General features: G+C 35.5%; 1 protein-coding gene across 2 annotated transcripts; it reads right to left on the bottom strand.

Annotated features, from left to right (window-relative positions):
* Positions 1-705: 705 nt before the first annotated feature.
* Ranbp16 (Ran-binding protein 16) lies at positions 706-27,624 on the bottom strand. 2 transcript variants are annotated; one of them, XM_019046176.2, is made up of 21 exons: positions 27,495-27,624; positions 23,975-24,215; positions 21,852-22,018; positions 21,266-21,490; positions 19,834-20,034; positions 18,430-18,549; positions 17,404-17,550; positions 16,730-16,902; positions 15,547-15,740; positions 15,114-15,219; positions 14,411-14,620; positions 13,247-13,391; positions 12,222-12,369; positions 11,366-11,525; positions 10,377-10,567; positions 9,196-9,407; positions 8,487-8,649; positions 5,805-5,882; positions 4,385-4,566; positions 2,791-2,918; positions 706-1,361 (listed from the first exon to the last, which is right to left on the bottom strand). In XM_019046176.2, the coding sequence occupies exons 1-21, from the start codon at positions 27,507-27,509 to the stop codon at positions 1,265-1,267; spliced, it is 3,303 nt and encodes a 1,100-aa protein (XP_018901721.1). In that variant the 5' UTR covers positions 27,510-27,624; the 3' UTR covers positions 706-1,264. The 2 variants fall into 2 exon arrangements, with proteins under 2 accessions (XP_018901721.1, XP_018901722.1); XM_019046177.2 differs by having other exon boundaries at positions 8,511-8,649.
* Between the last annotated feature and the right edge of the window lie 57 nt (positions 27,625-27,681).

The following is a 27,681-nucleotide window of genomic DNA, read 5'->3' as shown; positions in this document are numbered from 1 at the left end:
GAACTTCAGAAACACCTCCAGCCTTTGGATTCCAGCCATTTCTAATTTAAGAACTTCTGTAAACTTTGTTACCTATGCAAACATCCTTCAACGTTCGTTACCTATGTCCTTTGCAAACTTATTGAACTTTTGTTACCTATTTTTCCTTGAAAATGAAATAAATACTGTCATAAATCATTATTTTTTTTTATCTACCTCACACTCTCACCTATCCAAGTGTTAGACTTTCATTTACAGCAAATTAATTCAATGCCCATGGCTTTGCTATCATATTCCAATTCTAAAATTTTGAGATATCACTAATACACATCTTAAGGTTCAGTGGTGTTCCTGCATTCATTATTGCTTGGCCAGACAACGCTTTGTGAGTGTTTGCACAGAGCACGTTTTAGGCTTGCATGCCGATCATGGCATTACAACTTAAATGGAGCAACTGTTCGTTGGCGGTCAACTTGTTTATATTTCTTCACTGAGATTTGTCTCTTTGAAAATGTTGATTGCATATTTTGAAAGGTCTATGTTACCAATAGGTAAATTACTTTTAAGAGGGAGTTTGGTTGATTGATAGTGCCAAGTTGGTATGAATCTGAATTAAATCAAACAATAATTTCATACTTTAAAACATGTAGTTCCAGAACAATGTGTACTGATGAATCGAACAGAATACCTAGTAGCAGGAGAGGAGTTCAGATGAAATAACAATCATTCATTCTTCACAAATTATTTAATGAAAAATGCGATTGCATGTTTTCCAAACATACGCTATGTAAAATAAATAGAAACATAAAAATCAATTTTGTCCCAACATTAAATTCAAGGAGTATTCAATCCACTTTTCATGCTTAAACAAAAACATAATTACATACATACAAATATAAAAACATTAACCAGATGATACAAAAATACAGAGTTTTTCATCTACTTTAAGAGTAGACCATTAAAACCTTTTGACGCGATACAAATATGAAATCATTTCTAATGTTCGCATTTGCGAATATATGTTAGAAATATCGACGGCTATTGCAGAGCTAGAAAATGAAAATCCAAACACAGCACCTAAGATGCTCAACTTTTGAAACAATTCTTACAAAAACAAAAAACAAGTCCTTAAAACACTTGCAAAATTATGAGCAGTTTTTCCGAAGAAACAAGAGAAGCAAAGTAAAATGTGACAATGATTTCATAGTTATATGCAACTATAATAATATACCTGAATAAAATTTTACAAGTAAGGATTTAAAAAGCAGTCTTGAAGGAAAGATCACTAGGAGGTCATCATATCACTACTCGGCACAGTTGTATTTGGGCCTTTCAACGAATCATTAATATCTCTTCGGAACATTGATAAATTTTGGGTGAACCTGAAAATGAAAAGTGGCAGTGATTAGAAATTACAGGTCTAAAAACAAACCTTGGAAAATACTGGCATACTAATTGTTTCATAAAAAGGCAGGGGTGCAGAAACTTTTCAGTCATGATCGTAGGGCAATGATTGCTGGGCCACTCATGTGAAAAATGGGGAGGCCAGCTCGCAGAAGCATCAGAACGATGTATTTACGAGTATTTATTTATTTTTTTTAGGTCGCTTTAACACTTGCGTGTTTTTCACAAAATTATGGTAATCCAGTGAATAAAAGTCGAAAATCAGGTCATAGTTTTGGCAATTAGGAGGGAAAAATGGATTTTTAAAATGGAAAGGCTAAGGAATTTCTGCATCCCTAAAAATAGAAAGAAATCTTAGGGAGGAAAGCAAGATTTCTCTGTTTTGGGTATAAATTTAGGTTCTCACAACCTGCAAATCAAGCGATTGTAAAATTTAAGATTCTTGAAACCAGAAAAATTTAATTATAATAACTAAAAACAATATTTCATGAATATTTCACAAATGAAGTGTTCACCTATAGAAGTGAATTTAAAGCAGGGGTGTAGAATCTTCCATGTTTTCATGCACCCGCCAACTTTCCACACATTTCTCATCAGTTTTCCACTAGATTTCCCACCAATTTCAATAGCGAGGACCTTATACCTATACTTTCCTTTGATTTTTATTTTTTGACCATTAAAAATTTTCCCCACTTCCACATCCGTTAACATTTGTGAGGGCCTTTCCACATTTTCACACGCCCGGGCGGGCACTCTCTGCACCACTGATATGAAAATCGCTTTTTTTTGGACAATCATTTTATAGCATCAACATACCTCTGGAGACACTCCTCATGTATTTATGATGATCCCAAATTTCTTTACACAATTTAAGGGCACAAAACGCCACACCTCTTAAAACTGCAACCTCCCCCCCCCCCTCCTCCATCCTCCAGGGGAACTGAAACTATGACCCCCCTCCCTTCCATCTCCAGGGGAGCTGAGTCTATCTTACACTGCCACATGTTACGCATCTATTCATATTGCATCAAAAGCTGAGACGGAACGATTCTAACACAAGAGGGTGATTTTTCTCCTGCTCTCCCTACCAGAATTTGTATAAAATGGTCCTTTTTGCCTTCACATTTTCAAAACTCCTCCTTGGGGCTTGTAGATTTTTTCTGCAACCAACCGTAAGTTTGGTCCAAGAGTCCAGTTCTGGGGGGTCTACAGAAAATTGACGAGGAATGTAGAAATCACAATAGGACAGCAGTGATACATTTTTTGTACACTTGGGAAGCTATGCAAGCTTCCAGCTGAAGCTTGCACTACCACTAGTCCCTATACACTAGCTTAGCCTTGTGAGACCAAGGACCAAAGAGCCTTGCCAGTCATCAAGTTAAATAAAGAAGACACTAGTATGTTTACCTGTCACGGTTTTTAGTTAGTAGGTTTCTTTCGATTCCATCCATTAAATTTTCAAACCACTGTGCCATGGCTGCTTGCTTATCTGGCGGCTGACTTCTGATAATATTTTCTCGCAGTTGGTTGAAATACTGTAAAAAATCATAGATCATAATTATTTAATTTGCTCATGACTCATAGCCAGAGGTTTTTTCTTAGAATAAAATGAAGGAGTTGAAGAGATACAATGTAAAGAAAAATTGCAAGTTGTATCTTGAAAAGAAAAAGTAATACATACTATGTATTCAATTACAATCGGAAAACTTTACAATAATTTTGTGGAAAATTTAGTGAGCCTCATCTTATGATTTTCTGAAAACTTCAGTTTGATGCCTGTAACCGTTAAAAACATAAGGACAATAATTTTAGCTGGTAACATTAGTAAGTAGAGAGGTAGAAGAATACACTTGATAATATTTAAGTACTGTACTAATGAATCAGCACTTGTATTTAAATAGATGAATAAAAGGAACATATTTAATAAACATTAGTAAGTAGAGAGGTAGAAGAATACATGGATTGCATTTTGCAAAAAGGAACCACTAGCATTGCAATGATGCTAAGATTGTGCAACTTCATGTTTTGCAATAAAATCGCGAAAATCGTGAAAAACCACGAAATTTAGATGGTAATTTTCGTCTTAAATTTACAGTTTTTAGCGAGTAAAATAGAGACTATTAATGGATAATCGGGTTTTTCCTCCAAGACAAAAGAAGTTGCACAATCTTACCAACATTGCAATGCTGGTGGTTCCTTTTTGCAAAATGCAATCCATATTACCTATGGCCTTCATGTTTTGGGCAAAGCTTGAAGAATACCTACACACAGTATTCAACAAACATGGGCTATTTACGAGAGAATTCTCTTAAATCGGTCTAATGTGCTAGTCACAGAATCGTGTTTTGATGGCAGTGACAAATTCAATTCCTCTAGTTGCTTGACAAAAAACACAGATGAAAGAAAGGTGAAAGAAACCATGATGTGCACCGCCGCGGAGGATGATGCCATACTCTGTGTTTTTGATGGGCGAAACTGTCGCTAATGTTGAACACTGAAATTTGACATATGAATAGATCTCATTTATTTTTACTTACTTATGAGCTTAAATCATCAAAACATGATTCTGTGACTAATGCAACTGACTAATTCCGAAGGGGTCTCTGTACGATAGAGACTACTATGCTGCCGTGCTTAGGAAAAACGCTGTATGAGCCTCCAGGCCTTGCCAAATTTTCTTTGATAAAAAACGAATTTCTTGGTGAGCTTATGAATATTTTCTTTCCAATTTTTTAGATAATTTTGCTCGCAATTTCACCTAAAGTTCCTGAAAATTTCAAGGAAAAATATTCATAACTTTCCTGAAAAATGAGCATTTTATCGAAGGAAATTTGGCAACTCTCGAATGTTCATACGGCGTTCTTCCTTAACACGGCAGTATGTTCCTTGACAGGTATTTCAATGATAGGCACTATTTTTATATGAATATGTGCATGGATACAACTACGCAAACTACTCAAAAAACCAGCAGACAGGGAGACAAAATTCTTTGAGAGCTTACTTCTTCATTGAGCAAGATGAGACCGAGAAGAGGTCTTGACATTGACCACTGATTCCGGCATTCTTCGAACATGATTATGTTGAGAACCGTGCTGAGGATTTGTTGTAAGATTTCTGGATGAAGCTCCAATACTTGTAGGAACATATCATTTGGAACTGGCTGATTTCTTCTTGGTTTTTTACCTACAACAATGGAATAAAAAAAAAAATTACAATGGTTATACTCTGCTATGTTCTGACAAATAATGGACCACCAGACAAAGTACAGATTTGAGCATTCTGATAAGTCATTCTTCTTCAAAATTTCATGGAGAACACAATTTAAGGAACGAAAATCACTGATATTATATACTAACTGAGATATTAACTATTTTATTAAGCAAACGTTACAAAAAATTTGAATTTCCCACTCACAAGTAAAACCTGTGTCTACTTGAATCAAAAGGCACATGACAACTGTTTTGGCAGGCTTCTCAATATACACTGTTCCTCCCCTGCCCTGTGTTGTTCAGAGTATAAACAACTTACAATAGTCAAACAAAAGCAAATTTAGGTTGTTGTCATATATTCACAATACAGGGACCTTCAGGGTAACGCTTAGCATCCGATTTAACTCAAGGAAATTATGGTTTTTTTATGACCGGGAACTTTGAATTTATGCATTGAAGAATGTTAGTATCTTGGTTAGGAGTTGACATCAATAATTTTCATTCTACAAATCGATTTCTACGTGAAACGTTGATAAGAAAACATGTAACACAATACTTAAATTCACACCTTATCTGAGGGTCCATTTTTTCCTTGAAATATCATTTGACTTCCCAGGATCGGGTCGAACTCACAAAAGAAAGAATGTACATATTTTTGCAAAATGAAAATATTCCTGAAATAGTGTTTGAAAGCTCAGTCTAGTGCAAATAAAAAAATGTAAAATAAAGTAATTGGTACAGTTCATTGTCAATACATTTATTACATTATCTTCAACAGGCCAGGCAGAAAGTTCTTAGCCTTTACAAACTATTTTCCGCCCCCCCCCCTTTCTCTTTCTTTACGAATTGCTGCCATTTTTAGAGCACTCTGCTAGTATAAGAATCACCCATCCCACCAGTTACATAATCGAGGACTTGAGGAGTCTCTGTACCTTTGAGATAGAATGAAAGTTCCAGATATTTTTGCTTTGCAGAATATTGTTTAGTATAAAAATGTCTAAATTATTCTTTTTACGTAATTGAATAAGTCACAGGTCTAGAATCAATTGCTGAAATGTTTTTTTCAAAAAAAAAAAAATAAAATTCTTTTAATTTTCTTTCTTTATGTACTGATTGCTGAATTCACAAAGATGTATACAAACCACTTAAATGATTAACCCTTGAAAATTAAAATTACAAAAAAAGAAATTGTTATTCGGGGGCAAAACTGACCTTTGTTGGTGATTTGTTTGAAAAGATAGGTTACAATATAATCAAGAGTAGCGCAGCAACCTGTACAAACCATCGTATCTGAAAACAATGAAAAAGTAAAAATTAATTGGGCAAAGGAATAATAAGGGTTAATTAAAAGAAAGTAATTGTAGTGATCCAACAACTTAAGGGGCAGGTTAAAATTTTTAAATAACATACGTTACTCAAACATGCAATTTTCCAGTTAGCAAAAGTGCCACAAAATCAGCCAAACTGAGATTTTTTAAAAACATATTCTCATTCAGGAGGAGTACTTTCAAAGATTGGCAAAAAATAAGGTAACGCTTTCTTCATGCTTTCCTCTGAATTGAAAAAGTGGTGCTTCCATTAATTGGAAAATAACACATTTATGTAAAAAAATGATTTTGATTGAGAGAAAAAAAATACACTGAAAATTTACTAATTTGTGAGGCAGCTCCTTTAAAATTCTATGTATTTTATTCATGACGTCAGTCGTCAAAAAATGTACATACAAAAAGAACATGAAAATGTATAAGAAGCCAAAGATTGGGAGCGATAAACGAACAAAAAATGGAAAATGTATACTTACTTAAAATATAATAGAAAACATCCAAACATGAAATATCAATGCAAAAGAGATTAAAACTGATAACATAATAAAAAGCTATAAAATGATTTCTGAAAAAGATGAAATACTTCAGAGAGACAACAAATTTAAAAGGAACAGAACTAAAAGATAAAATGAAAATAAAACTAAGGAAAATAAAATAAAGGCGAACAAATCCGAGGCTTCAGTGGAACAAAATCATATTATATGAATAAAATGGTGGAGACAAAGTGTTATGGCTGACACCGAATTTAAACTGTGGATAGTGACCAAGAGTGCGTAAATACGCAATAATGCAATAAAAAATTACAACATCCTTTGATAAGTAACTTCAATTTTCAAACCCTCACCAAGAAACTCATCAAAGGAGTGGTAATGATATTTTGTTGATGATGTGCTTTGTTCTCAGTTTTTCTGATTTTTTCCGAAGGCTCTGTAGAGGAGTTCCAACAGAGAATTTCTTTGAAAAGTAACTACGTACAAAAGAAATTTTAGCAGAGTTATTTTTCAATTGCCCGCATTGTGGGGTGGAAAAAGCCTGCAGAAAAATGAAAAAATAAATAAAAAAAAAAAAAAAAAAAAAAAAAAGTTCAAAGGAAAAGAACAGATTGTGAAATCAGCATTTAGGGAAAATTAAAAAACAAAACAGAATTTTCCAGGAAAAAAAAAATTCATCTCATTGGATACCATCTTAATTCTTTTTGAAATGATATTCAGAGTTCAACATTACTACAGAAGTGCGTGTAAAGAGGGAATAAAATAGTTGCCCATGTCTTATAGTTGAATCTTGATGGATGGACCTTATCGATCAGCAGAAAATAATTTTTTTTCCCACCGTTTTATTAGTGAACATCATGAGCAAAAAAATATACAAATTAAGATTATATGAAAAACTTTTAATTATGTTTAAACTCCTTGGAGACCTAAATGCAAATCATCAGTGCTTGTCACTACTATGAGACCCTGTTAGTCATTTTTTTTACCAAATCATCGAATACAGCATGTTTTTCCAACCCAATTTACTAGTCTGCTGAGCTGAACAAAATCAAAAATTTCTTGACCTACCTCTGGAGGTGGGTGGAGCAGTAGATACGAGTAAAGAATTTCACCGAAAACAACAAAGAATAAAATATTTCCGACAAAATTGCGGTAGAGTGATGATGGAGGTGAAAGTTTTGTAGCGATTGTATTGTACATAGTGCAAATAAGTAAATAAGGTGTAAATATTGTGAATTGTGTGTATTATATTATTGTAACTATGGCACTTGTATATTTTTACATCAAGTTACATGGACCGACTGATGCACTTTTTTAACCTAATTCAGAATTTGGTTGAATATTAAATATTTGATTCTGATTGGTTAAAAGTCCAAGGGTGATAAAACAGTTATTCATCCAAAAACTTAAACAAATCCTACCGCGGAAATTCGCCTTAACTGTTGAAGAATGATATCATTCACTTTCGAACATGCATTGTGTGTTAGGAAGGGAGAGTGAATGTAAATGAAGAGAGTAATTGATTCTGCTCATGCAAGAAATCTCTAACGTCTAACTTTCTAGGGCTATTAATTTTCTCAAAATTTAGAAACAAGGACAATAGTCGTTTCCACACAAACCAATTTGATTTAGAGATACATGGATTTGCCTCCACTAAGTTTTGAGCTGTGTATATATTTTTTTTTTTGTTTTTTTGAGCAAGTCACTGCATATCTGATTTTGGCCTAATTTAAATGCTGAGACAGAGTATTAAGCATAAATATGTAATGGATTCAACGAAATACTAAAGGAATTGATCACCAGTTCGTAAAAGAAGTGAGATTTAACTCAGCCCAACTCATCAGTCTTAGAAAAGCTGCATTCAACGAGCTCCAAAAATTATAATTTAAACTAAAGCAGCTGAATATGACAAGTGTATAGGAAGGGATGGTGTTAAACACGCTCACGAAAAGAAATTAAGACACACTTTTGTACGACACCAATTCGAAAAATAGTTTTGAAAAACTTTAAATTTTAAAAGTAATCTAGATGAAAAAAAATAATCACAACTGTCCCACTAAAAGCCTTTGATTTGATACCTGTATGAGAAACTGGGTTCGCACCTAATGCAGTAAGACCCTCTGATATTGATGAAACGATGTACAAAAATACAGACGGTTCAAGCGTGGCGAGAAATGACATGTGGTCTTGGGCAAGATATTCCAGAAGAACATAATAGGTTTGAGACAGCTTAGGGTAATCCTGAAAAAGAAAATAAAAAATAATAAAGTAACTGATTGATCTTGTTTTAAGATGTTCCGATGAATTGAAAAATAAATATGTAATTCAAACTTCTCGGAGGCTGAATATTCACTGAGTGAACATCAAAGGTGCCAACATCAGAAAAAAAGGGGTCCATATCAATAGCACTCTAAGTTGCAATGCTTGATGTTGAAAATTTTCATAGTGGAACATTTTTTCCTCTCTTCTTCATGAATAATATTTGTCGTGATGACAAGATCTAATTGAAAATTTTGAAATTTTTCCTTCAAAATTGTACACTGAGAAAGAAGCATACATCTTTAAGCTTGCGAACATTTACAACGCTTAATGTTAAGATATGTAAAAATAAAAAAGAAATAAAAGTGAATTAAAAAAAAAAAGGTGAATAAAGGGCATTGAGTAAATAAAGGATAAAAAAAAATTAAAAGTCTGACTGAACCAAATATTTTTACCTATTTTTGATTAGATCCACATCCCCATTATTCAACTCAAAGCAAAAATTGATAAACTAAAAACATTCCTTACCAGTAGATCTGAGAGAGGAGTAGACAAAAGCATTTTAATAAAAATTTTCAAGGCATTGTCTAAGGCTGTGTCTCCATAGAGTCTAAATACACCAAAATTAACATAACCTCCACACATGGCAGCTCGCAACATTGAGAAGGATATTGATATTCCTTTCAACTTCATTGGATACGCTTGTTCTTTGGGCACTTCAATTGTTAACACTCTACTTCCTGTAAAAGAAAAAAATAACCAAGGACTTTATTAGTTGAAGCAAGCAATCTCTTCATCAATGAGGTAAAAATGGGTATGTTTCCTCCAGCTCACTACAATAAACAAGAGGAAAATTTCTAAGAGGAAGGTTTAATTTAGAAAAAAAAAACATTCTCTGACTTGACACAGTAAAGTACTGAGCAAGAAACAAATAAAAAAAGCTACGCATGTTGCTTTCTTGAAAAACTGAACTTGAAATTAGGGAGATTTGAGAGATCAATAAAATAACTGCAGCACTTGTCAGTGAGTAAAATATTTAAACTAAGAGTAAGCGAAGCTTTGCAAGCACAAAGCAAGCCCCTGTTTCGTTTTTCTTTCTCTCAGCAGAGCAGTTAGTAATTCAGAGGGGAATCTATATTTTTACACAGCACATAAGAAAAGACTCTAATGCATCTTGATGCCATTTTTAACTTTTTGGCTACTCAAAACCATTATATACACTCCAGTGCCACACTATCTGTAGAACCGCAAACTTGACAACATGCTCTTCGAATGCATAGAAATGATAGTGTTCGTTCAGCACAGCGCGATGCAGTTTGTTTTCTACAGAAGTAGGTTTTTTTAACCTACATCAGTGGAAATGGATGACATGCTGCTCCTTCCTAACAGATTTTTCACAGATCTAACCCTTTCCGGTCCAATGTCGGATATGTCCGCCGTGAAAAATAACGCGTTTAGATCCGATGTCGGATATAGTCGCCCAAAAGTTTGAACTTCTGCGCAGGCCCGATGTCGGGTATATTCGACTGCTCCAGCAAGTGGCGGCTTCTGGTGGACCCTTTGGAAACCACTGTCTTTGTTGACAACAGACGCGGACCTGCCGCGGCGGCTGTGGAAAACTGCTGCGGACCGGAAAGGGGTAAGATAGCATGAAAGACTAACAATGCATGAAACCCCATTATAAAAATTAGTTATAATTTGGTGCTTACCGTAAGTACAAAGTATTTTACTAGCTTCCCTAAATAACAATATACCATTAGGAGAGGACACATCAAATTGTAACCTTTGAGATCGATTGTGAACCAATTCAGCAAACAGTTTTAACACAGGAGTGGTAACTTGAGGTTCTCTGTACCATAGTTCCAACGCGTGCAGTAGAATAGGTGTGTAGGCAGGGTATCTAAACAAATTAGTTGAGGAAAATCTCATTCAATTCCAGATGATAAGAACAAAAAGTTGAGGCAACACAATCTCAAGTCAACACTTCAGTTGCTTGATGCAGAAAAAAATTACTTTGGGTGGAGTGGACCACTGGAAAAGGTGCGAGTTGTAGCATTTTGATGTGTTTCCTCCTCAAAATTTCATGTAAAAACGATTCATGGAACAAAATTAACGAAAATTACTACCATTAACTCCTAACCAAAATCTTAACATTCTGATTTTGGATTGATTGCGAAAAATTTCAATTTCCCACTCACAAGAAAAAGCAGAGTGTGCGTTCAACTAATGAAATAATAAAACACTCACTAGTCTGATTTTTTTAATATTTTATTGATTGACCATAGCTCTACTGCGGTACTCTCAAAATCTTTCCACAAAAAAAAAATTATAAAATCTGCATTCATCAAAACGCGCTCTACAACCGTTGTGGCAGGCTTTTCAATGGAACAGTGTTCCTTTCCGCCCTGTGTTTTCTGAAATGTAAACAACATGTAACAGCTGAGCGGAGGCGCCAAAATTGAGGTTGCTACATTTTTATACCGCTGAGACTGTTACAGTAACGTTTAGAGAGCAATTTAATTGGAGTAAATTCAGTATATTTAAGACCAGGAAGTTTAAATTCATGCATTGAAAGACAACAATATCTTGAGTGAGTGGCACATGAGGACTTCACCACAGCATCCTTAGTAGTTCTGAAAAGGTCTAAACCAAATAAGTCTATTAATAACAGAGATGATGAAATTGTTCAAAAGGATACATCCATTCAAATAGCAGCACATAGGAGGCCTTCGTATTGAAAGCGTAGGCTAGACCACGCAAATCTCGAGCTAACCCGATCAGAGCTTTTTTTGCTTCTTCTGCTTGGAAAACTGGAGTGTCAGCCATTCTCAACATTGCACCTATTGATTCGAAAGCAGCTGAAAAGAAGATGATTGAGTTTGAAATACATTCTATATATTGAAACAAGAGCAATGATAGATCAATTTTTAGAAAACTAAAAATCCTCAAAAATTCAAGACGGAGGCAACTAAACTGAAACTAGGCACTAATGTGAATAACCACCGAGCATACACTAAGGAGCCCAACTTGCTTCAAGTGGGAACTACATTACGCAAAAGAATTCTATTTGCAAGAGAGTTTAAAACCACCAACTGCCTCTGAATTTTAGTGGTGTTCTAAGTGGTTACAGAATGCTCATTTTAATATGGCTTGACTGGAGCCATGCTTCCTTCCTATTTGGTGTACATCCTTATTTAACAAATGTTAATGCACTCTTATCCTATTTCACGAAGGTCTTTCTTGTAAACCCTCAATACAGAAAGACTTCTTTTGTTTAAATGCTTCCACTTGTGAAACAGGTATCTGAGAACTAAATATACTTGTTTTCTTTTTCTAATTTGAATGTTGGTGTGATTGGTGAACCCTTTGCCGCCATCAAATAAGGCACTGGTAGTGTCATTTGCCACGACACTGTACAGGCAACTGCTGATGCCTACAAAAACTTCCAGAAAAGCCACAAAACAAAATCCTGATTTTTGATCGATTGAAAAGTATGTCACTACTTGATCAATTAGAGAGCATTAAAGTTATGCGGTTGACAAACAAAAATTCACCTGTCAGAGGAAGCATAAACACATCAAACCGATCTTCATCCTCTCCAAGTTCAACCATAAGGAGACGTCCGAGGGATGTGTAAAACATAGATCTGCATCTCATTTCACTGACAGCTATGCCGTTTCCTAAAAATGCAAAGTGTTCACTCTGAAAAAGGGAAGAAAAAACAAAATTAATGACAAGGAAAAAATCAGTTCAGGAATCCTTTAAACAGAGTCAGAATCCTCATGAATAGTCTACCCAGGCTACAGAAAAGGCACTTCTTGGTTGCGTCATTTTAAAATCTCTACTGCTAATTTAAACTGTAAGAAAGAAACCATAGAGCGAATTCTCTAAAATTTTTCGTTTGGAACATTACAAAATCACAAAGAATATACAGTAGAAGTTCCAACTAATTATAACATTTGCTTGGATCATGATGGATAAAACGCTAGCAGAAATTCTGAGACACCTCAACCAAGAAGTGCCCTTCCCACACCCAGCCCCTCAATTTCAGAGGTACTTGGGCCAACTCACGGCTCATCTTGTGAGGAGATCTGGCCGATTATTTCTGGCAAAAACAAGAAATACCTCTATTTACTACCACCGAAAAGCCTGTTTCAAACTCTCTCTTCTATAGTATTGGCCTAAGATGGCAGTGACAAAAAACAAATGACATGGACATTGATCACATATGGCCTTGTCTTTGGGAACTTCTCATGATGAAATGGCCTACAAAATCGTTTATAATTAGTCAGGAAAGCCTCCATCTATAAACACTTTCAACTTGGTTACTTGTTTTTTCAGAGAAGAAATCAAAACAATCTTTCATCTCCTGTTGTTAAAAAAAAAAAAAAAAATTCATGATCCTTAAAAGAGTTCTGATTCTGTCACTTCCATTTCAGTTTTCTCTAACCCAAAGGAATCAAAAGGAGTAATTTGACTTTTTATCGTGAATAAATCTGCAGACACAAACCTCAAAGTTTGAAATTCAAAGAAAGTTCTTTGCACTAAGAGGTAGATAATTGGAAGATTCAGCACTTACCGTGTGATTATTTAACATAAATTGTACTTCCTCTAGTTTGACGAGTTTCCGAACACAACTGTAGCCAACGGACAGGTCACTAAGTAGCTGCAAAGTTTTTGAAATTACTTGTTCACTTCGACTCCAATATTTTAAATTTGTTATGCTGAAAATAAAATTGACGAAAATTAAGCATGTTAAAATAAGATCAGAATTCCACAAAGACTCACCGGTTGAATTCATATGTATTGTCTTTACTCACGGAATAGAACTTTACTGCATTTCAACGTTGCAAAATTATGTACACTCATAAATTGTGTTAGCTTGGATAAAATGAGAGTGAAAATGTATGAGAATTGTGATAAGAAAATCTTGCAATATTTATCCAAATGTTTTTTGCTGCTTACATCACCTTGTAAAAATAAAGAAAATACACATAACAGGGTTTCCTTAATTCATTCATTTTCCAATTCCCTTACTTTCCCCTGGCATTTTATGCTTTTCCCTGACCTTCCATTAAAACCTCCTTGCCCCCAAGGGGATTGAAATGGAATGCACCTCATACATTATTGATCAAATATTTTGTAATCTGATTAGAAAATTGATAAAAAATAAAAAAGGAAACCATCTTTTTAATTGACTGATCCATTAAGTATAATCCATTTTCATTTTAGAGGATTATAATGGACGCATTTTCAGCTTTTAACACTTGAATATATTAAATACTTTTTTCATAATAATACAATAATCTACAATGATTTCTAGGTCTTTCATAAATATCGATTGTTATACACGTACATATATACCTCAGCCATAATAACAGAAGAAATTGATTGCGTCCTATTGAAGTTCCTAGTAGACTGAGATCATTTTATTTTTTTTTAATTCTGCCGAACAATGGCAATGTGGTGACGAACTTTCACAAAGTAAGACAAGCGAGGTATCTAAGACAGATTAATTTCTATTTTCATCTTAATTTTAAGGCTAACAAAATAGTAAATTTGCCCTCTGAACTTTTGAACCAGATACACAACCACAGACTAGCTATTTGGCTTCTTCCACACTTGCAGCTTTAACTGTTTATGTATGAGCTTTTAAAGCCAGACAAGGGTGCATTTCAAACTATACAGCTCACTTACTGCTACCAGTTAAATTCTAACTATTTAAAAGAATTAGAAAACTTACATTTTCCGGATAAACACACTTAGAACTAAGGCTTCATCTGCCAGACCCAGGACATCAGACAACCTTCTATAAACTTTGGAATTTTTTGGAACTTGATCACCGATATATATCTTCCTAAATTGTTCAAAGAAACTGAGCATTGCCATCTCCAGCTTTTCACAACCACCAGACGCTAATCTTGAGTCAGTGAGGTTCATCAATTGTAGGACCCTGTTAAAGTTAACATGCATGATAAATACTCTTGACATAAAAATCAAAGTGCTATCTTCTACAGAAAGTATTGGTTCGATATACATAGTAAAAGCTAAGGTAACTGATGAGCATAAAACCATCAATTTCTTTATCATTTGGTATGATGTTATTTGCAACCTGCTAAACACAATGAGCCTTCAAAATTGAACTACTTGTGAGTGATGCCACTCACAAGAAGAACTTTCAGGAAGAGCAGGGGTAAAAGTTGAATTTTATGAAATTTGTACATGCACTTTCATGTGGAGACGATGTACTGCAGCTATGACTAATAGGCAGAGCTGATTATTCAGAGCTAAAAGATGCAACATTGATTGGGGCCTCTAAATCTAAAAAGTTAGCCTGATAAAGTTTCATTGAAATGTACCAAGAATCAATGATCACCCACTGGTGTTGTAGGATTTTTTGTTTACTTAAACATAATTTACTGGACTGGGTGATTTTTTATACTGACCGACAAACCAACTCTCCATCCATGGCGTCATGCTCTTCGTTACAGTTGATTGAAACTCGACCTCCTATTGCTGCCCCGATGATGTATACAAGCCAGGTTAGACGACCTGAGAAAGTAAAAGTTTATGTTCAGACATAAATAATCAGTTGAAATGTGAAATCTAATGATAAACGCACACTGAGGCGCATGAGATATGATTATCATGACTTTTGCAATAGCAAACATTCAATGTGTTTGAGCTGATTGCTTTATTGATTGCAATTAATCTTTGTTCATCAAAAGTTTCAGAGAAATAAATGTAACATTTTGTTCACCTGGCATCGTTTTTATACAGACCCAACATACATCCAGAGATTTTGTAAAGATCCTTGAGCAAAAAACATTATAAACCATTCGACTTAAATAAATCAGTATTATCATTCCATAAGAATACCTTCTTGAATTGAGATCTCTAATTGTGATGTGGTCGGAGATGGAACAAGTTGCTCGTAGAGCCTAGCATTGGAATCAAATAAGGTAACAAGGAGGGAACAAGTCTTCTGGTATTCACACCGCCCGATCACAGATAGCTGCTCTAGTTGCTGAGACACCATCCCTAGATCATCAAGAGGATCTTCAAGACCATCCCTGAAATGAAAGAATTGTTGGTTATCATGTATTGATCATGATTTAAACAGTATTTGTCTGAGAGAACATAAAGTTAGAAGGCTGAGTTAGGTAGGAGTTACTAGAGATGAGTTTTAAATGGGCTATATATCACCTAATCGCACTACGGAACAAATAAATAATGAAGATATTACTAGCCGTTCCGCGCGAAGCGCAACCTCCACAGATAGCCAGGGGGCGAGGACCCCGGACGGTCGGTGGGTCTGCGCATCGCGTCGCGCAGGGAAGGAATTCCTGGCATGAATTAAAGGCACCCAATTTTGTGCGCGCTAAGAGCTGTAATATCATGATAACTTATTGTACTTAATATTTGCCTTGGGCTGCATGATGGTGCAAACTCATGCAAAATGGTCTCCTCATTGTGGCGCTGTCTATACCTATCACAGTTCTTACATCATAGACGCAAACTCTGTTTTACCAATTTCTAGGAAAAGAACTCAAAATAAGCACCGAGCTGAGCTGCAAAAACTTTGTCTTGATTTTCGAGAACAGTCAAGTCTACCAAGATACCGCTCTACACATGCAGGCACTGGCTCTTGCATACATCCCTCCATCCCTCTCCAATACTGGGCACAAAATAGGTGCCAACTACTCCCGTCTCTTAAAAACTTGACGGGTACTTGCAGGTAAGCGCCTTCTGATGGCCTCATACACAGTTGTGATAGTGATGAGTGTTTCTGATGCTCCAGATGTAAAAAGGACATCTTTTTGGTTACTGAATCGAAGTGAATGGCTGCCTTATTTTTTCAGATGATATAAAGGAACTTTGTATGCACATTAATAATGAGAAGTGAATTTTCCAAGTAAGAGCGCAAAATTCAAGGCAACAAAGCAAAAAAGAGAAAATCCATTTAGACTGAAAACCCACACAGGTCTAACATTTTCTGTGGTCCTGATAAAAAAACAACTCGTACTGTACCAAAACGTCATGCACATTAGGAGCTGCTCACCTGACAACTATTGCAACTGAATCCAGTCTTGAGGTTATGTAAGCATTAGTAACTTCGGGCGTGTAAGCTTCAAGCTTGTGAGGTTCAGTAGCCTTGACGTACGGTACGGAGGCTACCATGCGCTGCCACAAACTAAGTAAGTAGTGCACACTGTTAGGAGCAAACTGCCACATCTGAAAAAGATCAGAAAATATTAAGGACTTTAGTAAAAATATGCAAGGAGTTAAAATAAAATATATTACATTAGTGTTATTTTATAAGCTTCCCACACATGAAGTTCCACTCTTGATTTAACATTCATAATTTCTGGAAAGAATTAGCTTCAACGTTCAGATAATTTACTCACTGTGAAATGAGCTTGCACAACTTGCTAGAGGATGTTTGTTCCTGACAAAAAGCCATGTCCAAGGGAAAAAGAAAGAGAAAAAAAACCTATTTAATTTCTTGGCATTAAAAAATTCCGATATAAACCTCAAACAAGTATAACCTAACAAAAACTTCAAATCCTGATCAATTATAGTTGCACTGTTCAGTAAGATGATTTACATCTGAATTTGAATTTTAGCAAGACGCTTATTTCAGTAAATTACTGCCAGCTTGTATTACCAAAATACAAAACTTTCTGATGTTGCTACACCAAAAATTTATACAAAAAAAAAAAAACGGAAACTTACCCTTAAACTTTCCACTGTGAACTTGGCAATAAGGCTAATTGTTTCTGGATAACTCTCTACCATTACTAATTCACCTAATTGATAATTTGACTTGAGCCTTGCGAGAAGCCGACAGAATTCATGGTAATTTCCTGCATCTGTCAAACCCTGAAAAAAAAATTTCAAAGCTTGATCAACAGAGTCCAAACTATTTCACTCCTGCATAGATATTTCTGTGGATGAGGAATTTAATTTGAAAAGTCAGATCTTCCACATACGAGCAATTCAGTAAACTTTTAAATGTCTCCAATTAGAGAGTAATTGTATTAAATTCTTGGCTTTAAGGGGTTAAACCTTTCAGATTTTGAATCTGCTGATTGGTTCTACAATTATTCTTTGTCTTCATACATTTCACAACCGTGAAGATTTTGTGTTTCTACTTATCTTCAACTGTTTGAGTTGAGATACAAAAGAGCTGCAACAAGATCAATGATTTATGATCTCCAAGGTCCTCAAGATCCTCAAGGCTACAGCCTTTAAGGTTTAGTGTTGCCAGACATCAAGCAAGAATAGACGTACAAGTACAATGCGCCGTGAACTGGTTAAATCGAGGGAGCGAAATGAGAGCTGAGGCATTCAATCTTAAAGCCATCAGGAGTGTGCAAGGGAAATCTGTAGTAAGGCAACATAGATGACTTAGCTTTACCACTAAAAAGAATAATTCATGAAAAGCGATGAGGTCGTAGTGTTCACAGCTAAGAAAGGACCTTTATCAGGTTATAAATTTAATGTGAGACAGTAATCGATTTTAAAAATAATGGAAAACTAAAAATCAAGCAAAGGTTACAATAGCGGGCCAAAGTTTAAGTGAAGCAAGACTGACTTGTTCATCAAACAAAGGTCTATCTACATCATTCACATCTGAATATTTGAGGTACCCAGGATTTTAGAAAAAGAGAGCTTTTTCTTTGTAGGTGCTACATTATTGACAACATAATTCAGGAGACTGGATACTGCAAAAACCGGGTGAGTAAGTGATTGACTGACCTGGGGGGATAAAAGAATATTTCGAACTCCATTGACAAGATGTGTGAGGAATTTAGCGCGCTCTGTTGTACAGAAGAGAGACCGCCTAACTGATGCAATTTGCACTAGACATGACAAAGCCTGAAAAAAGAGAGGATATTCATAATTACTTGAATAAGAGAGATTATAATCAGTATCAAGACCCAATTATTGAAAAGTAGAAAATTGTCGAAATCAAAATTTAAAAGTAACTACTCAACGCCCAGCGGGACAGTTAAAAATCATCAGCATACATAAAACAAATGAAAAAGATGAAAATCGAATGAAAAAAATGAAAATATTGTTGCCACAGTAGCAAAATTTTCAGTCCTTCCTCCCTGACCTCCCAGATTTTTCCGAACCCTTAGATTTTCCATCTTCCTAACTTTCCCTGATTCTCCTGGGCTTTTTACCCCCCCCCCCTCCCTTTCCAAAAAGAACACAAAAATAAACATCTTGGCGCAAAGGTTTGATAGCGGCTCAAATTTCTGAGGGGAAAATTCACTACGGACTGAGAAACAGCACTGCCGGGTTCGGTATTGAAGTGCCATGAAGTTGTGCAAAAAATCACAGTCCTACATGGGAGTTTGCAACTTTCTCTGTTGTGCCTTTTCTTTTCCTGTCCAATTTTATCTCCCTGACTTCCTAGTCACTAAACATCTTGTATGTCCTGCTTCACAAAAATTCTTGTTTGCGAATTTTCAAATTAAATACCCTGAACTTCTGGCCAATATAGACGTAATATTTCCTTATACCTCATGGTTCGTTAAAGGGTAAAAGGAAAGTTCCGATGAGAATGATTTTTTTACGACTTTTTTCTATTTTCACTATTTATCTTGAGAATCAAATTTCTAACTCCAGCTGCAACAGGAATAGTGCAAGCATGTTGTAAGCACTAACTGGACCGAAGAGAAAGGAACCAAGCCACATTAGCTATTGCCAAATTTAATCGGGTAATTTAATTTTTTCCATGAAAACGGTTGTGTGGGTTTTCGTACAAATTTCAGTGAATTTTCTCCATAGTACGAAGCAATTTCCTTGAAAATTAAAAATCCTGATAAATTCCTTTTCAAAAGTATCCGCACAGAAGTTCTTTCATAAAAAATTAAATTGCCCAGTTAAATTTGGCAACAACTGATGTGGCTTGGTTCCTTTCTGTTGAACGCGGTCCAACTGAATGACAAAACTTGTGAAATTTTGGTTATTTTGTAAAAATCCTGAGAATGTATTGTTCGCAATAATAATGCTGATCTGATAAGAATACACACCTCACCCTTGGTAAGTTTGGTGTCATTTTAGTAAAAATTCATAATGTTTGGCAAAGAACAGATAAATATAGAACAACATTCTCAGGAATGCTTGATCGTAAGTGATTATTATACTCACTAAAGAGGACAGAGAGCTAGGCAACGAATGATAAAGATCAAAAAATAATTTTAACGTTGTATGGTCTAAAAAAGCTGGTCTCCAGCTAGTAGGAATCTGAACAGTGCACAGGTCATCTGATGATTCATCCGTTGAGGTTCCAATGAAATCAAACGTCAGACAATTGTGGGCTAAATGCAGCAACTGTGTCATGAGTCCATGCTAGGCAAACAGAAAAGAACATTTTTAAGGCTCATACACATAAAGCAAGAGGAGGTAAGTTAACTCTTGCCTGCTGGAAAGAAACTAGTACCTATCAATAAATGTAAAGAGAAATTCGGTGGGGGGGGGGGGGGGGGAGGCTCATTTAAGACAAGGAAGGAGAAACATTTTAGATTCCTTCCGAGGCATAGTAGAAAAAATAGACAACCTAAACATTTCAGTAATAAAAAATTTTCTGGATTCTTTAAAAGAATCTGACTAAACTCTAACTGTGTTTTTAATTAGAGCAAAAGAAATACATAATGGGCCTGTTGCAAACTTTTGCCAGAGCAAAAATAAGTTTTGTTCCTATCAGTGAGAGTCTCAAAAATCACGATGAGCGCATTGGCAAAGTTTGAAATACACTCCTAACTTCACAATCTGCGTAAGAAATTTGCATTTTTTTGAGCTTCCCATTTCCAAAAATGATACTACGGAACAAGTGAACACTTCGTTAGGAGAGTCGTTCCATTCAACCCTTTTGCAATAGCAGTACCCAACATAGCCGAAGCTTCCGCGCACAAATCGCAATCCAGAGCACAAGGTCAACCAAAGTGGGTTTTTATCAACGTGAATGTAAACCTGTTGGGTTGTTAACAAATTGTTAGAATCTCGTTCAAGAACATTTGTTTTGGCGGATTGGTGTCAGCCATGTTGAATATTGTGTAGTATCCTAGTGCACAGGGGTTGATTAGAACGACACCTCTAGCGAAATATTCACCTGTGCCATAGTATCGTTTTTGAAGCGGGAAGCTCAAAAAACCACAAATTTCTTACGCAGATTGTGAAGTTCAGACAAACCACTAACTTTCAACTGCAACAACTGCAACTTTGCATTTCAAACTTTGCTAACTTTTGCGCTCATTGTGATTTTTGAGACATTTACTGATAGAAACAACTATTATTTTTGCTCTAGCAAAAGTTTGCAACAGGCCCATTGCAGAGGTGTATGCACAGCTATGATACGAAGTTTCACATTGAAATAGACATTTTGTGGGCTGTAAGAAGTTCACTTTCTATGCAATATCTCTGAAAGATGTATCTTCAATTTTGCTTCATTGGTATCATAAGCAAGTAGCAAAAATTTGTAGTGAATCAATGATCATGATTACTTATATTTATAAAAATAAAGCAAGTGAATGAAACATTTGATTCTCGACAGGAAGTGGTAGATAAATTGATAGTAACATACCTGTGCTTCATCATTAAAATTTAAACTTTTACAATTTTCACTGGCTGTTCCCAGAAGAGAGCAAGACAGTCGGAATATTTCAAATAACTGGGTATCACGGAATGATGAAGCAATTTTTCTGTGTTTGGTTAACGATCTGTTGGCATCAGCCTCTGATATTTGGTTCATTTCAGAGGTCAGCTGTGACAAGAGCTGGACACCTATCATACAATGTTCCACAGATCCCTGAGGGCAAAAAAAAAAGGTCACGTCAGTAACAAAACGCATATCCCTTGATTGGTTGTATGACCAACAAGTACACCCGATTTTTCCTGAGAAGTACTTCACAGAGTGTAGATTGGCCAATCGAGCACTTTCTGCACCCCTGACATTGATTAAAAAGTTCAATTATAAAGAGCAAGAAAGCTTATGAATGCCAGAAGTAGCTATGCAGAAGTAAGTCTAAATCTTGACCACATAAATAAACACTAGGTGAAACAAAACATATAAATCACTAACATAATAATTGATAAGGGATAGAAACAATTTTAAAGTCAAACATTGACTATGGTGAGGCTAAAAATTGTAAAAAAAAAGATGAACGTACCTGTAGATACTTGCTAACATCATTCACAACATTTCGAAAAATGTACACATCCTTCTCACAATCAAACCAACCAAGTTTAGTGATTCTGGCGAACAAAGTGACGAGAGCTTGAATGACAAAACTGGGCAACTTCAACCGAGTGGCTAAGTAGTTCAACACATAATTACCTGAAAAGTAAACAGTGTAAAGTGAGAGTTAAAAGAGATGTTCAGCAATTTGCCCTGCAATCAAAATGGTTATACAATTATTCTTAGAATGGATCTGTCAGGATAGTTAAAAATCATTTTCTGACAACTTCAGATTTTAGAACAACACTAATTCATTCTGAATACTGTCCAGCGGTGCAAAAAATGCCCAATTTTACAATCCACAGATTGTGACAAACATGAAGATAATTGTGGGTTAGGTGGTAATTATCAAAATTGAAAACCTATTTTTCCTACTTCAGACGTTTAAAAAGTGATCGAGTCACACAACTGTATCAAGAAATTAGGTATTTTACCATCGATAAAATCAAACATTATATCGATGGGGGGGGGGGGGGGGGGCAGATCTAAAATTTGGCCAAACGGTAAAAATCCAAATCCTGGCAGACAGGTGCCACTTTTTGAGTTAATGCACCCCTGACTCTGTCCAAACATCAGGTTAGGAATGCATTAGGATGCAACATCAACTTCATCCATTGACAAGGCATACGCCAAGATTTCTCCCGAGTTAGTTTTTCTAAAGATGTATGAGAGGCAATAAGATTAAATATGCAAATCACTGATTAAAAAATCCAGGGCGGATAAAACCATGATACACTCCAACCCAAAGGATTACGTCAATTACCTCTGATTTCCTATAAAAAACTTTTGTTCAGGACGATGAGGAGAGTGACATGTTCAAGTCTCATTGAATATGACAGAATGACAGTTACCACGAGAGTTTCACCGTCTCTTTTCAGAACATCATTCAGGCGGATTAAATTCTAATACAGCGATAAAAATCCTCTTTTAAGTTGATATTTTTATAAAGTAGAGGTTAAAGAATTTTTACTGACTTAACCTGTGAGATCCATCACTAAATTAACATTTTTCAATACGGTTTTTCCAGGAACATTGAAATGAGTAGCTAATAAATGGACCACTCGATAAGGTACCAATGTAAGCTTTCTGATACATGTTATATAATCAGAATTTTATGTAGAACACGATTCTTGCATCGAAAATTACTGAAATCAACTCAACATCAACTGAATCAACTAAGATATTAACGTTTTCATTTTACATTGTTAAGGAAATTTTGAATTGCCCAGTCACGAGAAACTCAATTCTTTACAAGCGTCAAATTGCGCCTAGCAACAGTTTTGGCAGGCTCCTCAATCGAGTATTGTTCCTTTCTCACCCTTTATTGTTCAATATGTTAACAATTTGCTTCGGCTAAGCCAAAGCGTCAAGATTGAGGCTCTGCATTTTCATATCGCAGAGATTGTCATGGTAAAGTTTAGTGTGCGTTTTGACTGATGTTGACTATTGTGTTTTCATGAGCGAGAGGTTTGAATTCACGCATCATGAAACATTAAATATCTTAGTTAGGAGCTACTTTCAGGAATTTTCGTTGCCCAAATCGTGTTCTAAGTGAAATTTTGGATAGGGAAGATGTATTAGAATGCTTAACTTTGTACCTCATCTAGTGGTCCATTATGTTTCTTGTAATTCTGCATTATTGCATTGATTAAGTCAAAGAATTATGTGTGCACCACCCTTTCATGGACCATAAAGATTTCTTAAAAAGAATAGTGCCCAAATGAACATCATAATTGAAATCATTACTATAAAATCTCCAAGTTTCTCCAATATTGAACCCTTTGCAAGTTTTTTACAGAATCTATCAATTTCAAAAATAATTTTAATTTTAAGACATCAAAATCGATGGCAGATTTTATATACTGCCATTCATAGACTTGACTAAATTCTTTGCATTCATTGAAAGCGTTGACTCTTGTTTTTTTCCAGCTAAAGTGACACACAGTTCCATAAAAATGCATACATATCCCAAAACCTGTTCTTTTTCATTAGAAGCGTATTGTAAATGCCAACTTTCCCTCAGATTCCACCCTATTCAAACTACCGTGAACTTACGTATGTCAGCCCGTTGTTGAAGACTGAGACCCTGTGCTGTGCGAGAGACAAGTTTCGTTAAAGTTGTAGCTGCGAGTAACTGCGCGTAAGAGGAATCAGCCCGATCTAAGAGCAACTGGCACTTTGCTAATGTATCTGGTGCATTCTGAAATCCAACGAGGGCTTTCTCTGCTTCAATTCTTTCATTCGGATTTTGTGATTCATAAAGCTGTTTGCACAACAGCTCCAGCTGCCGTACCTCCTGAAAAGAAGAAAAAATTGAAATTAATTTTTAAACGAGTCACACACCACTGAAATAAAAGTGCTTCCACATGCTGTAACAGCATTGCTTTTTTTCATTTCTCAACTGTAGGAATACAGCCTTCAATTTTAAAATTTCTAATCAACCAAATTTTGGAGGCTCATTGCAGCAGGAAATACTAAAAATAACTTTCCTTTTTTGCACAGCTACACACAATAGCTTTATATGATAACACAGTTCATCTTTGATTGCATCAGATGTTGGATTAAACTGCTAGAGTGACTAATATTGCAACTTTTGAAGGTGATTCGATGGATGCCATATTTTGAGTCAGGACAGCATGCGATAAATCGCATCAATTGGGTCCATTTTTTCAGCTACTCGTCATTTTTCTGCAATTTTGAGATCACAATTCTGTTGTCAGGAGACTAAAGCACTCACTTACCAATTTTAACAAAGAAATTCACCGTAATAAAGGCGTGGTTTTTTCAGAGAGAAAACATCGCATTCGATACTGATATCGATACTGCACTCGAATGCGATATTTTCTCTCTGAAAAAACCACGCCTTTATTACGTTGAATTTCTTTGTTAAAATTGGTAAGTGAGTGCTTTAGTCGCCTGACAACAGAATTGCGATCTCAAAATTTCAGAAAAATGACAAGTAGCTGAAAAAATGGAACCAATTAATGCGATATATCGCATGCCATTCTGACACAAAATATGGCGTCCATCGAATCACCTTAATAGATTTTTTTAATCATCAGCAGCAGAGAAGCTAAGGCATGAAATAGTATATTAACTGCAACGATGCGCATCTCGTTTGCCATGTTTCAAAACCTCCACTCCCATTTTTATTTTACCGAAGGTGAACAAGTCAACACTGTTGATTGAAAATTTCAGGAAATATGCTTTGCGAAGTGAAGAAAAATTCGGAGAGTTTTCAAGAAATGAAGCAGGGCATTTTCCAAGTTAAAAAATAAATTTATGATAGGAGGTCAGCAACGTCCCAAACCAAGACAAGTTGCAGTTTCACTGTCAATATAAAATTGTTAAGCAGTATTACTGACCTTCATGAAAATGTTTAATTTTCCTTACGTCAAATCAATATCTACACCCATAATTGTAAAAGTTTGAGATATTGCATACTTCAAACAGAAAACATTCCTGAGATCTTTCATGAACTGTCCTTTTTTGTTAGCCCATTTTTGGTTGTTTTAACCTGCAGTCGAAACTTGGATAATTTTTAAAAATAGCTTGTATTGTAGCTGTCTGAAATTGTCATAACTATGAATGAATGAGCCTCTCACGTATAATATGTTACCACAGCTTACCTAAAATTATAGGATGGGTTCCACCAATTAACCACATGAGTGTATAATACGAATGTTGTCTTACAAAAATTAGCTTACATTTCTGAGCACTTGTCATACATTTAATTGCTTTATCACTACAAGAATCTAATTGATAATTTTAGAGAAAAATGTTAATGAAGACAGATAATACTGTTAAGTGTGAGGCTTGTATGTTGGTAGAGTATACCTAAATTGGGAAAAGGGTACTGATTTTAAATAGGTTGGGAGCAACTAATCGAAGAAATTTTAACTTATTTTAACTCAGAAACTGCCTAGCCATGCATTAACATCGACAAAGTTTTTGGAACTTTACAAAAAAAATAGCTGACACATTTTGAACTTCGAAGTGAAGGCAAACCTACATAAATGAGGCTTGCAAATGATGGGCAAGCTAAGTAATGCTCTCGAAATATACTTAGCACAACATCAGAGGGAGGTGGATTACATCTAATTAGTGATAAAATCAAAGACCCTTCTAATTTGGTTGGATAACTGATTCAAGTAAAAAATTATGCGATGAACAAATACTCAAAAACGTAAATAATTTGCCTACAGAATGACACTTTAAAATTCAACAAATTCATTTTCAATTTAGGATAAGCTCCAATAGACCGAGAGTGAAACAGTGAATTAATAGAATTTGTCATAAAATTTAGCTAGACTTTCTTCACTATGTGCTATACACAAGAAACTTAATAGAAGAATTGTACGATAGCGATTACATGGAAGGAACATGAGCTTGCTTTAAAATAGAAATTTATCTCATTGTTGAATTTTATTCAATTTAACAATACTAATTATTTTCTTGAATCAGGGTTTATTATTATTTATTAGATTCAAAATCAGTTTTGATCCTCAGGCAACGAGGTATCCAAGGTAGATGTGTGTGTTAGAAAAAAAAAATGTCAGTCCGATAGTCTGACCAAAACAGAGTGAACAACACTGTTTGATCTGAAGTAAGATAAAAGCTGTTTTTCTCATCTGGCTTGTGGAGAAAAGATGTACTTTATCCAACAAAGTAGCAGATAAGAGCATGAACAAGTTCCGTGTTTTAGACATTCCGTGAAAAAAGACAGACAACTGAACATTTTAAAAAAACTATAGTGAGCTAGTTGCTAGCTGCCACATCCAAACCATGGTTATGAATCCTCAATGCCAGCCTAACAGCTTTTCGTCCATTCACACGAGCTAATGTCCCAAGTTCGTCATCTCAAGATTAACAACATAAGCTTTGGTGCGTTCTAATACTGTTGAACTAAAATGTGCGTTTCAAGAGAGACTTTGTGACTGATATGAGAGATGTTCTTGAGAGAAAAAATCCTTAAGCTTAAAGGGCTTAAAAATAGGGGCTCATCAAAAAGAGACAGTATACATTTTCTGGCTGAACATTAGTTGAGGCTGATTCCGTTGAGGACAGTAAGTACAGTCACAATGGTTTGCAAAATGAAAAAGCTAGAGAAAAATAACGGTGGCCTGGACTGAGGAGGACTAGAGAAAAGTAGATTGATGATCCTTAACAAATGAGAAAAGGACAGCGAAAGCGATAAATAGTTGAGAAAAATGATGGAGATGCGATATTGGTTGGGGAAGACCTTACAGATAGGACTGGACTTCAAGACTCCAGGGAAGGCCATGCTTCATTGGGACGCATTCAAATATACCAACTCACATATCCCGAAAGAAGCTCTGAGATAGTATGGGGACATTTTATATCAATGTCAGATTAACATTAAAAGACCTGCAATGTAATCAGTTCGGGTATCGGCGGGGCTGTACGGTCTCAACGCGATGACAACAGAGAGAGGAGACAAGAGAGTGATATGGATTGATTAGCGAAAGTGAAGCTGGTGGCAATGATTTTGTATTATAGGTGAAAGCGGTCCAGAGGAAATTACAGCTAATACGTGGAAAATAATAAAACTTACTTGCTCCTCCGCCATTTCAATCAATTTATTATTAAGAATACAAGCTCGCAATCATACGCACGCACACCACTTACACTTACACTCACACAAGCTCACCCGATGTAAACACACCACACCACCACCAGCGATGCTTCTCAAGGCGCATGCGCTGAAGTACGCTCCCTGATTGGTCCATTACTGAAATTGT

The sequence above is a fragment of the Bemisia tabaci genome, chromosome 4 (genome assembly GCF_918797505.1).
Source record: "Bemisia tabaci chromosome 4, PGI_BMITA_v3".
Classification (NCBI taxonomy): Eukaryota; Metazoa; Arthropoda; class Insecta; order Hemiptera; family Aleyrodidae; genus Bemisia; species Bemisia tabaci.
Note: the sequence above shows the minus strand (reverse complement) of the source record. Positions and strands in the feature narration are given on the sequence as shown.